Source organism: Aulonocara stuartgranti (assembly GCF_965226115.1).
Source record: "Aulonocara stuartgranti genome assembly, chromosome: 14".
In the NCBI taxonomy this organism is placed as follows: Eukaryota; Metazoa; Chordata; class Actinopteri; order Cichliformes; family Cichlidae; genus Aulonocara; species Aulonocara stuartgranti.
In genome coordinates, this window is record NC_138950.1 from 1,247,501 (window position 1) to 1,262,500 (window position 15,000).

Below are 15,000 nucleotides of genomic sequence, written 5' to 3' on the forward strand. Positions count from 1 at the left end.
TTCAACGATCATTAAAAATGACTGAGCCGATTATTAGCCCCTCCCTCATTTATCCGCGACACCTTAAAGGCCGGTCCGTGAAAATATTGTCGGGCATAAACCGTCCGTGGCGCAAAAAAGGTTGGAGACCGCTGATTAAGAGGACCCGAGGGAAGCTCAGAAAGCTAAGCAGAAGTTATTTGGCGAGTGACTGCTGTTGGTTGAACAGAGAGTTAAAAACAAACTTCAGTGGTGTTGCACACTATGTTATATTATTTTTTTAAAGTTATTGTTAACCCTTTAAAGCCGGTCAGAGCAGCACGCTCCGTGTTGCGTAACTATTTTTAAATCCCTGTAGAACCTGAACCGCGTAAGCTAGCGCAATAATTTGTTTTGCATATGAAACCGGAGGAGTTGTACTTACATCTGATGCCATCAGCTTGTCCTCGGTCACGGTTTCCTTCCACATATAGCTTTGCAAAAATTGCATAAAAAGCGCTTGCAGGAACAAAAACATAATATTCCAGAAACAGGCTTTGCTGATCCATCAGCTGTTCATAACACTTCCCACAGTGAAATGATGCACATGCTGTTTTCTTTGCAAATTTGCATCATAGGATTGTTTTTTCGTTTTTCCTGCAGTATATAAAAATTGCTGTATCTCCAAAATAAAACTATGAAGACACTCAAAATAAATTTCCTGTGGTGGGAAACTATTTTTTGCAACTTTATTGTATTTAAAGTTTTGAGGGATAAACCTCTTAAATTTCTCCAAGTAGAAATATATGTAAACAAAACAAAAGCGATTTTCAATTTTTTTGTAGTTTATTGCACTTTTTTGCAATTTATGTAATTACTATGGACTTAATGCATACATATTATTAAAATATGGGCTATAACAGTTGTATTGATGTATAGCAACTTGAAATGTTCCCACAAATGGCACTACAAAATATAAAAGAAAATAATATAAGCTCTGGCGGACTTGGTTCTATGGTAGGTCTTAAAGGGTTAAATAAATATCGTCAAATAATCGAGATTATCATTTTTGCCATAATCGAGCAGCCCTACCGACTGATGCTTTCAGATTTAAACGTTTGAGCAGAACGATGGCGTGTAGAACACTCGCCGCGTGTGCCGGGACATCCTACCTGTGGAGACCGGGGAGAACTCCAGACACAGCACCTCCGAGTCGTGAGCCTCGATCTTCACCAGCTCATCCAGGAACTGCAGCCCAAAGATCCTGAACACAGAAACAGAAACGAGTCAGCCGACCTCGTCCGCGTGAGCCGAGCTAACCGAGCGCGCTCGGTTCTCACCGCAGGTTTCCGCAGCGGTCTCCGGCCGCCAGGTGCCGTCCGTCCGGGCTGATGCAGAGCACTTTGATCCCCGCCTTCCCGTCAGCTCCCGCTGCCTCCCCCTCTGCCTGCAGGTGCTGCGTGTTTTCCCCCATGTACAAGATCCTCAGCAGGTCCTGGGAGCAGACAGGAAGTCGTCAGAGACGGACAAACACAGAGTGTAATTTGGTTTTGTCACTGCCTCACGTTGCTGTAGAGGTTTGTGTGCGTGCCGGGGGGGTCGGAGTGCCACAGTCTGATGGTGTTATCGGACGAGCAGGTGAGGAAGGATGACGGAGGCAGGCAGGCCGGCTCCGGCAGCTCCGGGTACACCTGAACAAAGTACGACGAGACCCAGAGTACTTCAAACTGCTCTCACCGAATCAACGGCACAGAAGTGGAGAAGCAAGAAGACTGAGCTGAGTAAAGTTTGACTTATCTGCCCGCTTTGTTTCGCTTAATGCGCCTCATGGTCAGTAACAGATGCAGTAATGGTTCTAGTAACAACTGTGGTGCTGCTGGCTTTCCTGGCAGTATCTCAGCAGTATGTGCAGTAATGCTCGTGTGTGATTTCCATCGTAGTATTCTGGAAACAGTCCTGTACCTCTGGCTGTACAGGCAGTGTACTTCGTAGTAGTTTCAGGAGTATTATTTCATATACTGAAGGAACATAACTAGCAGTTTTTTGCCTCTCAGTATTGTTGGATCTACTAGCAGTACTTCCACAACAGTAGTGTTGCCTCGCCTCTGTCAGTGCGCCCCAGGGTGGCTGTGGCTACAATGTAGCTGCCATCACCAGTGTGTGAATGTGTGTGTGACTGGATATGTAAAGAGCTATATAAATACATCTGTCTCTGTGAGTAGTACTTACAGCAGTATCCCTGCGATTCTGGTTAGTATTTATGGGAATATTTCTAGCAGTACTTCTTACAGTATTTCTTGTAGTACTACACCGACCTCGACGCTCCAAACACAGCCGCTGTGGTACAGAGCAGAGTACAGCTTCCTGGCGTTCCTCACGTCCTTGACGTCCCACACATACAGGCTGTGGTCGTTGTACACGCAGGTCAGGTGTCTGGCAGCGGGGTCAAAGGTCAGAGCCAGTGTGTCTGGGTACTGAGCACCTGGGCTGGCAGGTAGCAGGCTTCTGTGGAACAGAGTGAGCGATCAGCAGAGTTCTGCTGTACACCGTTGGCTTCGTTTGCAGTATCCGTACCCGCTCTGAGCGAGGTCGACTCCCAGGCGGTGCGGCCGGTGCAGCGTGGTGACATACTGCAGGTTGGACGGGCCGAACACTCGGACGACGCCATCGGCACAGCCGCAAAAAACGAAGCTCTCGCTGACCGCCAGACAGCTCGCCGACGACGTCTGTGAAGGAGAAGAGCGGCTCAGAGAGGAGCGTCCGGGCGCCGTCAGACCTCGGTCAGCTTCAGTCATGTATGATATCAAATATACCCGCCTTTTAACTGTGCGACTTTAGGACCGCGCTTCAAAGCTGTCGTTTATGAGAACGCTTCCTGTCACATGACTCGCGCTCAGAGGTCTTTCTGATTGGTTCTAAGATTAGATTCCTCATGTTTGCTCATTACAGACATAATTAGCAGCACTGACAGTATATTTGGTAGTATTTTAGTATTATATCTAATCACACAGGTGCACATATTCAGGTGAGATGTGGGCGGAGCTTGCCGACCTTCAGGTTGACCCAGGCCTCCAGGTGTCGGCTGCTGTTGAACAGACACAGCAGGCCAGAGGTGGTGATGCAGTAGGTGTTGGACGCTGTGCGGCCCCGCCCGCACGCCACCCCGCAGAACACGCTGTTCTTGTGGTCGCCTAGTAACCCCGAGCGGCCAATCAAAGGCACCGTGCTGTTCACCTGTGCGGAAGGAGAAATCAGGTGAGCAGTGACTTCAGATGAAGGCGAGAGCAGCCGTGTTCGGCCGACGGGATGTCAGGCAGGTACCCGTCGTTCTTTGGAGGCGTCCAGGTACCAGAACTTGACGTGGCGGTTTCCCGCGGTGACGAAGTAGCTGCTGTCCTGGGAGAAGGAGACGGCGAACACGCGGCTCGACACTTTGTTGGAGGCGATGATGGAGCCTTTCTGAAAAGCAAGAGAACGGCGGCCGTCACAAACGTTACTTCATCGCAGCCACAGAGTCAGCGAGTGACTGGTGTGGATTCTTACACCCTGCACAGCTCCACTCTGCCCTCTGGTGGCTGCTTTGGTTCATGACCAGGTGAGCAGTGTGTGTGTGTGTGTGTGTGTGTGTGTGTGTGTGTGTGTGTGTGTGTGTGTGTGTGTGTGTGTGTGTGTGTGCGCTCACCTTCCAGTCCCACACGCTCACAGTCATGTCGTGCTGGTATCCCACAGAGACGATGTAGGAGCTGTTGGTGGAGAACGCCACGCAGGAAATGCCGTACTTGTGACACTGAACCTCGGCCACCTGACCTCCATCTAGCTCCCAGACCCGCACGCAGGGCATGTGACCGCTCTGAGAGAGAAGAACAGGTAACGAGTGTGACGCGTGTTTGTTCCTGACAGATAACCTTCTGTGAGGAGGAGGCTCATTTCTCTGCTTCCTCTGCACGAGTATCTACTAGGGGTGCAACGATATTCGTATCGATATTGAACCGTTCGATACAGTGCTTTCGGTTCGGTACGCATATGTACAATACAACATTTGTAATTTATTTTATCAATTTTCCTTCTGACGATGCTGTCTGTGTTGAGCGCTCAGTGAATCTGCGTTCGACTACTCTGCCTAGGCTGCACTGTCGAGCTCAGATCCACTGAGTGCTCAACACAGACAGCATAGTCAGAAGGAAGAGCGCAGGGCAAGCTAGCGAGACAGAAGTTAAGCTCTCCTTGCAACATGGACCTCCCCCACCCTCATTCAGATCTGGCGTTTGGAATTATTTTGGTTTTCATGTGACGTATGACCCTGAAGGTAAGCGAGTCATGGACTAAAGTAAAACAGTATGTTGGATGTGCCACGCAATGCTCAATTACATGGGTGGGAGCTAGTGTGTTAGCGCAGTTAGCTCGTTAACGTGTTGGCCGTCTAGCCCCATGCACGGGGCGATCGGCGGTAGCTCGTTAACGGAGATTTGCCGTGTTGTGGCGTTAAGGTCATTTCAATGAGATTAACCTGAAAGCACTAGTGGGAACACAACGAATATGACTGCACATTTACGCCGACATCATCCTAGTGCAAAGACAAAAACAACAAGCATGCTACTAACTTTAGCCGAGTCATTTAGACAGCTGTTAGCACAGGATTCTCCTTATGCTGCTGAGAATATAGCCCAGAAGAAGCGGATAGTATAGCTTTTATTTTGGAAAGAGACATTTCTCTGTAATAAACTCTCTTTTCCAAAGATGAGTGATTCCTCAATCAGATACAGGGCTCGCAATATCGCTAGCCCGACGTCCCGGAGCTAGCGATTTTTCCAGTCGGGCTACCAAAATCTATCTCTGCCCTGCCCGTCGGGCTATTGTAGGAAGGAAAAATATATGTCAATGCTTTTGCATTCTTTCAGAAATGTAGCTGGGTAATTATGTCATTGGCATCGGTGAGCCACTGTCAATATGTGACATATTGAAGTCGCGTTTGAATTTGCGCTTGTTTTTTTGCTTTCACTTTGCAATCGTGCGAACTGTGTATAGAGAGCGACAGCACTGATCTGTGAGTGATGATAATTTGTGCACCAATTCCTCTGACATCGTCTTATTAATCGTTAGCTTACTATGCAAACATGACAAGTGAAATCTCCTGCAGCTTAAACATGTGAGAGGTTGATCGCAGAGAATCGCTGAGCTTATGTGAGTCCGTGTGTAAAAGCAGCAGGATTTATATTTGACTACGATGACCTGGATGACTGAGAACCTTCACAGACAGATATATATTTTAGTTCTGCTGAGCCAAATAAGACAGGTCAGGGTGAAGAAGTGACAGCCAAATAAAAGCTTACCACAAAACGGAGAAGTTATGACAAATCAGACTATAAGGTAAAAAGAAAGTGCAGCTTTATGGTTTCATGGACAAAAGAATTTCTGTGGCTGCAATATGACGAGCTAAATAACCAGGGCTGCACATAAGTGGTCCGCAGGTGCGCATTCGCTGTCAAAATAAAAAACACGCACCAAGGGTTAGGGTTAAATTTAAAAACTGTACTTTTGAGTTAAAATATATATTTATAATTTTAATAAATGACAAATTAAAAAGGCATGAACATTTTTTTTTTATCGAAAAAATATCGAACCGTGACACCAAAGTATCGAACCGAACCGTGAATTTTGTGTATCGTTGCACCCCTAGTATCTACGTGTGCTCGTGTTTTGTGCTGAGAACAACTCCTCTACATGAGAACCAGGACGCCCAGGGCCCGCTCCTGCCAGGCACTCCCAGGACATCTCCTGGCTGGCTTGGGAATGCCTCGACGTGCTCGTCACCGTGAACCCCGGGAGCTTCACCGGCTGCACGCCCGAGTTACCTGCACGGTGTCGTCATGTTAGGGGGAGGTAGGGTGGGCAGAGTCAGTCGTGTAGGTTCTTACCTCACCGGTGACCAGGTGCTTCCCATCGTGAGAGAACGCCAACGCGCTGAAGGGTTTCCTGAAATACACAACACAGGTCAACACTTCTGTCCTGAGCAACACGCCCAAAGATCACCTGACCTCGAGGGTCCGCCCCGAGCTCAGGGTCGGCGTACCTGGAGGCGCTGATGATGTGACTCTGTTTGTTCTTCTTCGGGTGAAGCAGCACGACGACACACCTGCAACACACAAACAGGTTCACTGGGGTGAACACCATCTGCTGCCAGCGCCATCGCCCGGGTCCACCAGGCAGATGTGGAGCAGGAACGCTGCGAGAAAACAAACGCAGGCCGATCGGCGCCACCGGCCAGCAGCGAGCACAGCTCCATCCTCCTTTTCTGCCTCACACAGTCGTGCAGTCCTGGAGCGTCAAACACTGAAGCAACTAAACACCACAAAGACAAATAAAGTCGACTCGGTGACACGGAGTCAGAGTCCCCGTGACTGTAGTTGTTAGTATGTTGACCCGTTAACAGCCTTAAATTTGAAGTCAACCAGAGGACCGTTACAAACAGCTGTAGTTTCATCAGTTTACAGTCTGAGCTCCGGCTGCTTCGTGCTCCTTTTACTCTGTTGGCGGCGGGTCGCTGTGGACACGCTGCTTTCAGCTAACGTGTGCGTTACAAGAAGCGCTAAGTGTTCCTGCACATTCATCAGCTGGTATACGGCCCCGGTTCTCCCGGTCCCCGTTTATTCAGCCCGATTAGTGCTTTCAACCCGCCGCAGAAAAGAAGAATTAAAGTTGGTCTAAAGAATCAATACTTCCTATAGATAACCCAGGAAAGATCAATGCTTTAGATCAGATAAAGCAAGCACAAGCTGGACCAGGGCTTGCAAAATCGCTAGCCCGCCGTCCCGGGGCTAGCGATTTTTTTCAGTCGGGCTACCAAAATCTATCTCTGCCCTGCCCGTCGGGCTATTGTAGGAAAAATATATGTCAATGCTTTTGCATTCTTTCAGAAATGTAGCTGGGTAATTATGTCATTGGCATCGGTGAGCCACTGTCAATATGTGACATATTGAAATCGCGTTTGAATTTACGCTTGTTTTTTGCTTTCACTTTGCAATCGTGCGAACTGTGTATAGAGAGCGACAGCACTGATCTGTGAGTGATGATAATTTGTGCACCAATTCCTCTGACATCGTCTTATTAATCGTTAGCTTACTATGCAAACATGACAAGTGAAATCTCCCGCAGCTTAAACATGTGAGAGGTTGATCGCGCAGAGAATCGCTGAGCTTATGTGAGTCCGTGTGTAAAAGCAGCAGGATATATATTTCAGTTCTGCTGAGCCAAATAAGACAGGTCAGGGTGAAGAAGTGACAGCCAAAGAAAAGCTTACCACAAAACGGAGAAGTTATGACAAATCAGACTATAAGGCAAAAAGAAAGTGCAGCTTTATGGTTTCATGGACAAAATTATTTCTGTGGCTGCAACATGACGAGCTAAATAACCAGGGCTGCACATAAGTGGTCCGCAGGTGCGCATTCGCTGTCAAAATAAAAAACACGCACAAGATAAGAAGTTGCTACACACACAATATTATACTTTAATGTATAATATTGTAACGGAAACAAAACATCAATCAAAAAATTGCTCTTTTTTATTCGGGCTACTTAAATTTATTTTGGGCTACCAAAAACTGAAGAGTCCCTGCCCGAAGGGCTACCAGGGATTTTGAAATTTTGCGAGCCCTGTGGACTATTGAATGAAAACACCATCAAGCTGACTTTGGCCCACATGGCAGTACGTGTGACATCAGCATACCTGCAGAGAGCTCGTCACCCGTCTGCCACACTCAAGATGATTTGAAATGTGTGATTTCAGATCAGAGGGCAGCGCAGCGTCAGTGAAGAAACGACCTGACTAATATTTGACACTGATCTGAGGTCAGCTCTTTGATAACTTATGCAGATAACTTCAGGTTTAACTGTTAGTTTACAGTCTGATGAAGGCAGGTCACCATGGTAACTGATGCTGCATACCTAACGAGCTGGGTCATGTTCTAGATCAACAGGTGTAGATGGACACATCCTGACCAATCAGATCTCTCTCAGACCGTTTGAGTGTCTGAAGTCTGATTTTAAGGACGCTCTGCTGCTGCTCACTGTGTGTCAGAGACACAGCGGCTCCACCAGAAACATCCCGACGTCTGCTGTGGCTGACTGAGACTGCTCACACCGAATCTGTGATCGGCGTGAGGAAGACTGTGGGTGCGGTAACAGCCTCTTTGTTTCACTGACCTCAGAGGTTTCCTTCCATCTCTCAACCGGCTGCTGACAGCAGTAAAAACTGCTCATTACTGAGGTTTGACCTCACTGGTCTGAACCGTCCGGCAGCTCAGCCTTCAACCTGCCCAACATACTCTCCATCACTCATGACCAACCCAACCCAAACCTTGGGTTAAACCCTGAAGTTTACTCCCTGAACCACGAATCCTACTATACTGCACAGAGCTCTGGTGGCTTAAAGGAGGCGGGACTTACCCTGCAGGGTAGGCAATGAGTCCTGTGTTGGGGTCAGAGGTCAAACCACTGCTGCTGGCTGTGCTGATACCCAAGACTTTCTCCAAACAGACCTGAAACAATAACATACACAAGTCCATTTAAAAATCTCATGATTTAACAGTCCCACCGTGCACACAGGTCGTTTCCAGTGATATAAGCAGAGGCCTCCAGCTCACACAGAACAACAGTGCACACAAAAACACAGAGACAACTAAAACCGGAGTCATCTAAGTGAAACTTGTTTTCAGCAGATTGAAACTGATGTCAGGAACATTAGGAATCAGCTGCTGTGGGATCAGAGCACGCTGTTTACATGAATCTGTGCCTAAAATAAACTTTTAAGCGAGTTTGTGTTCACTCTCCTTCAGCATGGAGTCCGTGTGAGGAGGAGACAGCCTCTCCCTCGGTCTGTTGTCTAAACTTTAGCCTGTGGCTGTAGCTGCTGTAACTTCGCAGCGATTTAAACTCCGCACATTCAGACTTCTCACTTCCGTAATAACAAACAGGCTCTTAGCCTCCAGGCCTCTCAGGTGCTTTTGATACTGGCTGTAAGCTAACCCGAGCTCCTCGCTAAAACTCTCACAGCTAACGGGACTGTGACGCTAGCAGTTAGCCTGTTAGCTGAGGCTGTACCCGGCTGCTGGAGCTCCTCTTCCCCTGGCTCTGTCTGCTCTTCCTCCCGGCCGGTTGCTTCCTCTTCGCGGGCTTGGCCGAACCGCAGTCCGCTCCCTCTGCCATGACAGCAGAGGTACTTGACACTTTGACAAAGTTAATAGAAATACTCGGGCTGATATCAGTCTAAACGCCGCAGCGTGGGTACATAAACCTCCCACAAAGAGAGCTTCTCCGCGGGTGATGAACTGCTGACAGCCGCCTGCGTCGTATAAACTGTCGCTACAGGAAACCTGACACTTTTGTCTGCGGCGGGACTCCGGTTCAAACCAAGCCCCGCCCACAAAACAGAGAACTAGCCAATGGACAGCGGAGGCGTAGAAATCCCGCCTAACGTCGCCAAACCAGCCAATCAACAATCCGTAGCGTCGCTATCGTCATCATTATTATTATTATTATTAGTAGTAGTAGTAGTAGTAGTAGTCTATGGATAGTATAGCAATTTAGATATAATTTAGATATAGCAGTGATGGTTATAAAGTCTAACAGCTGCTGGGAGGAATGGGCCATAACGCTCCTCTGTGTACGCAGCAGTCTTTGACTGAAGGAGCGCTCCAGTTCTTCCACAGCTTCATGCGTGGGGGTGGAGACACTGTCCAAGAGTTCTTCTGTCTCCAACACCTGCACTGGGTCGGGGGGGCATCCAAGCCAGTGTTGGTCAAGTTACTTGAAAAAAGTAATTAGTAACTAATTACTGATTACTTCTTCAAAAAAGTAATCCCATTACTTTACTGATTACTTATTTTCAAAAGTAATTAGTTAATTTTCAAAAACATGATACACAACCTGAATACGCAATAAAGCAACAGACCTTTCAGCCCAATTCTATTTTTCTGCATAATCCATCATATGAAACTGAATCAAATGAAAAAGTCTGTTTTTAAAACTTGTTTCTTTAGTTTTAATCTTCTAACTTTTATGCACATTGCATTAAGCAAATATAAAATTATGTTCAAAAGTCTTTGACTTGCAGATATGTGTTTAAACCTATTTCCTGCATATTCCAGCACATAAAATAAAATAATGTTTTGTGTTTACACTCTTTCAAACAGATGCAAGTAAAACACAGCAGAAATAAATAAAATCAAAGACTCAGCAGCTCTGAGTCCTGTTGCTCTTAAATCTATAGTCACCTGTGTAGCAGGAGTGGGGCGGGTGGAGGTTTGTCCACAGTGGTCGTGTCAGTGGGGGGATCTGGGGGTTTCTCTGTGAGTGTCACGTTTCTGTGGCAGCGTGCTCGCTGCTCGCTCAGATTTGAAGTTTAATTCTTATGTTTCTCCATCTGTGAGTGAAGTTAGCTCTATTTCTTTTCTCTCCCCCTGAAATCAGCAGCTGGACCTTTAGCTGCAACACACTGTGAGACAAACTGCACACACACAGTTTGTGTGTTTGCTGATGATTGTTGAGCTGATAGAAACACTGCATTTTATACCTCTTCTTCTGTAGTGCTAGCTAGATTCTAGACTACGATCAGCAGCTCGATCGCTGGTCTCAGCACAGGGACACCAAGGAGTGAGTGGCCAGCTGATCTCAGAGACGGTGGGGTATATATAGCAGGTCTGCCAGGTAAATGGGAGACAGGACATTTAAAATTTTATAAGCAAGACTTTAAATTCATTATAAAATAAAGAGGGTGCTAGCTAGATTGTTTGTGTCACGTGAGCAGAAGAGAAGCATCCTGGACAATTAATGCAAGAGGACCTAAGTTGATCACACAGCAGTGGGGAGTAGACTTCATCACAGTGCTGTTGAGCCAACCATCCCTTTAACACTAACTAGTAATGACTTCATGAACTTCTTCACAAATAACATTTTTACCATTAGAGAAAAAATTACCAGTAATCATCCCACAGATGTAATATTATCTACAGCTACTCTTAGTACCATTGATGTTAAGTTAGACTCTTTTTCTCCAATTGATCTTTCTGAGTTAGCTTCAATAATTACTTCCTCCAAACCATCAACGTGTCTTTTAGACCCCATTCCTACAAAACTGCTCAAAGAAGTCCTGCCATTAATTAATGCTTCGATCTTAAATATGATCAACCTATCTCTAATGATCGGCTATGTACCACAGGCCTTCAAGCTGGCTGTAGTTAAACCTTTATTCAAAAAGCATCTCTAGAAACCATATCGAGATCAAATTTTAGATACATTTCCAGAAAATGTTGAGCGGAGTCTGGATTTTAACTCTGGGGTTGCTAATTTCCATCTTTGGAACGTACACCAGTAAACATCTTTTAAAGCAGTTATCAGACGTTCTTATCAAATGCAGCCGAATTTTTAAAATATGCGGTAGATGTAATTAGGAGTCATCCCTTAGATCACAGGCTTCCTCGCAGCCTGGAAGTACAAGCAGCACACCTGTGCTGCCCCTCGGCAGGCTTCCAGAAATGGACATCAGAGCTGAAGCAGCTGAACTACGTACAGGAAGAAGCACAAATGAAGCTGAATTTGACCTGCGAAGCTTCTTATGTGAAGTCACAAAATAAAGATTCCACCGTAATCAGTTAAATGTTGAGCACCCAATGAAGCACAGGACACAGAACTCAATGAAAATCAAGTTTTATTAGAATACGATGCAAAGCTCACTCAGAAAAATAAAGCTTCCTGTCGCTCTGTAAAAACGTGTCTCACTGGTAGCTGCAGAAACATTCTGAGTAAATAAAGGTTCCAACACAGAGACAGGTCAACGTGAGGCGGCTAAAGTAAAAACTTAAAGTCTGCAGATCACAGTGTGTCCTTTTAAAAAGCTCGCAGCCAGGGGACTAATGAGGAAACAGCTGGATTAGAGGTTTACATTCCAGCTGTGCTGTTTTCACTGGCCCCGCCTCACCGTGCTCACAGACACAAGGTCCTGTGTAAGTTTCAGCTAGAAGCTCTATAGTGCAGTGTGAGCTCCACAGCTGAGCTCGCATGATCCCACTGCACCACAGAGGAAGAAGTTACAGGTTAAAGGCCAGCGAGTAACACCATCTGAATCCAAAATGTTCACAAAGATCAAACACAGTGATTTCACTAGAATAAAAACCTCGGGAAAAGGACAAACCGTCCTCCTGCAAACCTCCTGAAAAACAGTTTAAAATCAACAGTTTAGTGCAAACAAAGTCAACTTAAATCCAAAAAGTCTAAAAGCTCAATAACACACAAACAGTCTTCCTCTGTCTTTAAGGAGTCCCTCATGTTAGCGTTTCAGGGCCTCTGCTGTTTCCAGTAAACCTGTTAATACATTTAAAGCTCCGGCTTCACCCAAACCTCCAGTTTGTGTCGTTTCCAGGCAGAGAGGATGAAGAGCTGGAGGTCCAGGCCAGGAAGAAATCTGACCTCTGAGTCTGCAAGTGCTTACATGCCAACACGCTAGCTGGGAATCGCGGTTTCCTGACTTTGTTCCTTGTGATAAGCACCGACTCTGAATGCTGTCCTGACATTTCTCCACCCAAGTCTGAATCCTTCATCGTGAACTTCTTTGTTGCCCTAAAAATATTCAGAAATGTGAGCGTGTGCACAGACGTCAGGGGAAGCGCCGGCTCCACGTTATGCATTTGGTCCCATCCTTAGAGTTTGTTTAGTTCAGGTGATGTGTGTGCTGCCCCCTGCTGGTTCCTGCTATGATGTCACGTATGTGAAGGTGTACGATTGGACTTTACTGTAAATGGTAATTAGAAGGATACTGGTTTTCATGTTCCTGTGGTTTCCTGTTAGTGACAGTGACTGAGGGTAAATTTAGTGTGAATATGAGACGTGACTGCAGATGTTCCTTCTGTAACAAAAACATCTTTCCAGGTTTAGGCTGCCGTTCAGACAGAAATAGATATTTAAAGATGGTTCCCTGAGTATTTCCTTAAAAAAACAGTTAATTATGCAAACTATCTGTAAAACAGAAATCTGTCTGAACAGATGGTTCCATGTGAAGAATGCATCATTAACTTCCTGTGTAGGACACATTGAAGCTGCTGTTATTACACTGAAGGCTGAGGGCCGGCTGCTGTTCGCTTCACTTCCTTATTGCAGCGTAAACATGACTGTGATAAGAACGCAGGCCGAGCGTGGACTTGAAGGCACCGCGAGGACTTCCTGGTTGTCATCACCTGCTGCATTGGTAGACTCCTGCCTGGCTGCGCGCAGGCTGACGGCCGCAGGTCAGACCGAGGCGGCGGCAAGGCGATGAAGGCACGGTGGTTTCTCAATCGATTAGTTCACAAATGTGCGGTGAACTCTCCGCAGCGAGAGTTTGTACATTCAGTGTGTGCATCTAAACAGCAGCTCTGAAGGTGGGGTAAGGTCCCGTCTCACCGTCTTCAGACAGGCATACCATTAGAAAAATAAAGTTATCAAAATAAAAGCCCATTCTGTCAAGTTCCCTTCAGAAAGACCTGATTACAGTTTATTGCTTTGGAGGCAGTCGGTCCTACAAAGAAGGGAAAAAACACTTTAAGAAGACTCGTTTAAATCCAGAACAACATCAGACTGTTAAAGCGGCAGCGCCCAGTTTGTTAAACTAGGTCTGGATGCACGCTCTGGGTTAAACTGGTTTGCCAGGTCTGGGTCGGGTTACCTGGGTTCAGCCGCAGCCAGGATCAGGACCGGAAGACGTGGACGGCTCTGACGACGTACTGGCGACACATGGGGCACTCGCTCATTCTCTTTCCACACTTGGTGCAGGTGACCATGTGACCGCACTCCAGCAGCACGCAGTCGATGGGGGAGTCCATACAGATCTTACAGAGGTTCTCCTCCAGACCTCCGGTGCCGACACCGCCCGATTCTGGAGACGAAGGAGCGACAACCGCTTCTTTAATAACAGCATGTAAACACGACATCAGCGTTACTCGGTGTGATCAGACTCACCTGAAGCGTTCACAGCGTTGGCAGCTGAAAGCAAAACAGAAACACAAGAAAGCTGTTTCAAAAGTGTTTGAAGAACGGAGGCCTGTGTGCAGCATCCTCTCTAAACCGAGAGGACGTCCGCTCGTGAGGAAACTTTTCCTACTCTAACTTATTTTTCACGTCTGTGATCAGAACTGATCCGATTTAAATGCTGAGCGCTTTGAGCACTCTGGGAGAATCAGTCCATTTACCATTTGGTGCAAACGTGAACCAAACAGGACAAACTCAGAATCACTTCCCTTTTGAATTTTAGTGCACGTTGTTTTCTTTGAGTATCATGAAAGCGTAACTGTAGGGGGCGCTCTCCTTCTGTATATGTATTAAGTCTGTTTCGTGTTAACAGTGGACTCTCTCACCCAGCAGGCTCTGCTGGTCCTGGTACAGGCGCCTCACTCTCTCCATCAGCTCCCACTTCTCACAGCAGCCTTTGTAGTCCACAAAGTTCCTGGCCAGGATTTCCTTCAGCTGCCGGACGCTGAGCGCCTCGATGTCATCCAGGCAGGTCAGGTCCGCCAGAGACGCCCTGCGGCCGGTAACCGGGGCGTCTTCGGGGTCCCAGGTCTGAACCGAGACACAGAGTCACTCAGGAAACTCAGACTCGGGTTTAAAAACAGAACCAGGACATAAGCTCGCTCTGAGCTCTCCCTCTCTCATTATTGGACACTTAACGGCCGGTTCTGGGTTTACCTGGTCTTCATCCTGAATGTCAGGCTCAGCAGGGGCTGTCTCTGTGGGTGGGGCCGGGGCCTCGGGGTGTACAGTGGGGGGGTCAGGAGTTGGAGTTGGTGTAGGTGTGGGGGGCTCGGGAGTGGAGGTGGAGATGCGAGGTGCTGGCGAATGAGAGGTCACAGAGGGCGGGTGGGTGCTCGGGGTCTCGGGGCCGGAGCTGCTCGACGGGGACGGCTGCTGACCCAGAACCAGCTCCACCAGCTCCTCCTGCAAACAGGAAACAGCGGCAGGAACAAACTCATCATGTAGATCATTCAGCAGCAAAAACTCTAGATGGTTTTAATGGAGACCG

General features: G+C 47.2%; 2 protein-coding genes across 5 annotated transcripts in view; both read right to left on the bottom strand.

Annotated features, from left to right (window-relative positions):
- wdr62 (WD repeat domain 62) overlaps positions 1-9,359 on the bottom strand; it is a 22,148-nt gene extending 12,789 nt beyond the window's left edge. For 2 of the 4 annotated variants that reach the window (XM_082502331.1, XM_082502328.1), the window contains exons 1-12: positions 9,054-9,358; positions 8,400-8,491; positions 6,029-6,091; positions 5,874-5,931; positions 3,641-3,808; positions 3,280-3,417; positions 3,010-3,192; positions 2,533-2,684; positions 2,274-2,463; positions 1,524-1,649; positions 1,299-1,453; positions 1,131-1,222 (exon numbers count right to left, since the gene is read on the bottom strand). In XM_082502331.1, coding sequence (XP_082358457.1) covers positions 1,131-1,222; positions 1,299-1,453; positions 1,524-1,649; positions 2,274-2,463; positions 2,533-2,684; positions 3,010-3,192; positions 3,280-3,417; positions 3,641-3,808; positions 5,874-5,931; positions 6,029-6,091; positions 8,400-8,491; positions 9,054-9,158 — 1,522 coding nt within the window. In that variant the 5' untranslated portion in view covers positions 9,159-9,358. Of the gene's footprint in view, positions 1-1,130; positions 1,223-1,298; positions 1,454-1,523; positions 1,650-2,273; positions 2,464-2,532; positions 2,685-3,009; positions 3,193-3,279; positions 3,418-3,640; positions 3,809-5,873; positions 5,932-6,028; positions 6,092-8,399; positions 8,492-9,053 lie in introns of all 4 variants that reach the window. The other 2 variants (XM_082502329.1, XM_082502330.1) reach the window with 2 other exon arrangements.
- Positions 9,360-11,641: 2,282 nt separating this feature from the next.
- The window catches only part of rffl (ring finger and FYVE-like domain containing E3 ubiquitin protein ligase), a 12,749-nt gene continuing 9,390 nt past the window's right edge, over positions 11,642-15,000 (bottom strand). Inside the window, exons 4-8 of the mRNA XM_082502412.1 lie at positions 14,667-14,915; positions 14,336-14,540; positions 13,941-13,964; positions 13,648-13,857; positions 11,642-13,500 (exon numbers count right to left, since the gene is read on the bottom strand). Of these exons, the coding sequence (XP_082358538.1) occupies positions 13,670-13,857; positions 13,941-13,964; positions 14,336-14,540; positions 14,667-14,915 (666 nt within the window). The 3' untranslated portion in view covers positions 11,642-13,500; positions 13,648-13,669. The remainder of the gene's footprint in view (positions 13,501-13,647; positions 13,858-13,940; positions 13,965-14,335; positions 14,541-14,666; positions 14,916-15,000) is intronic.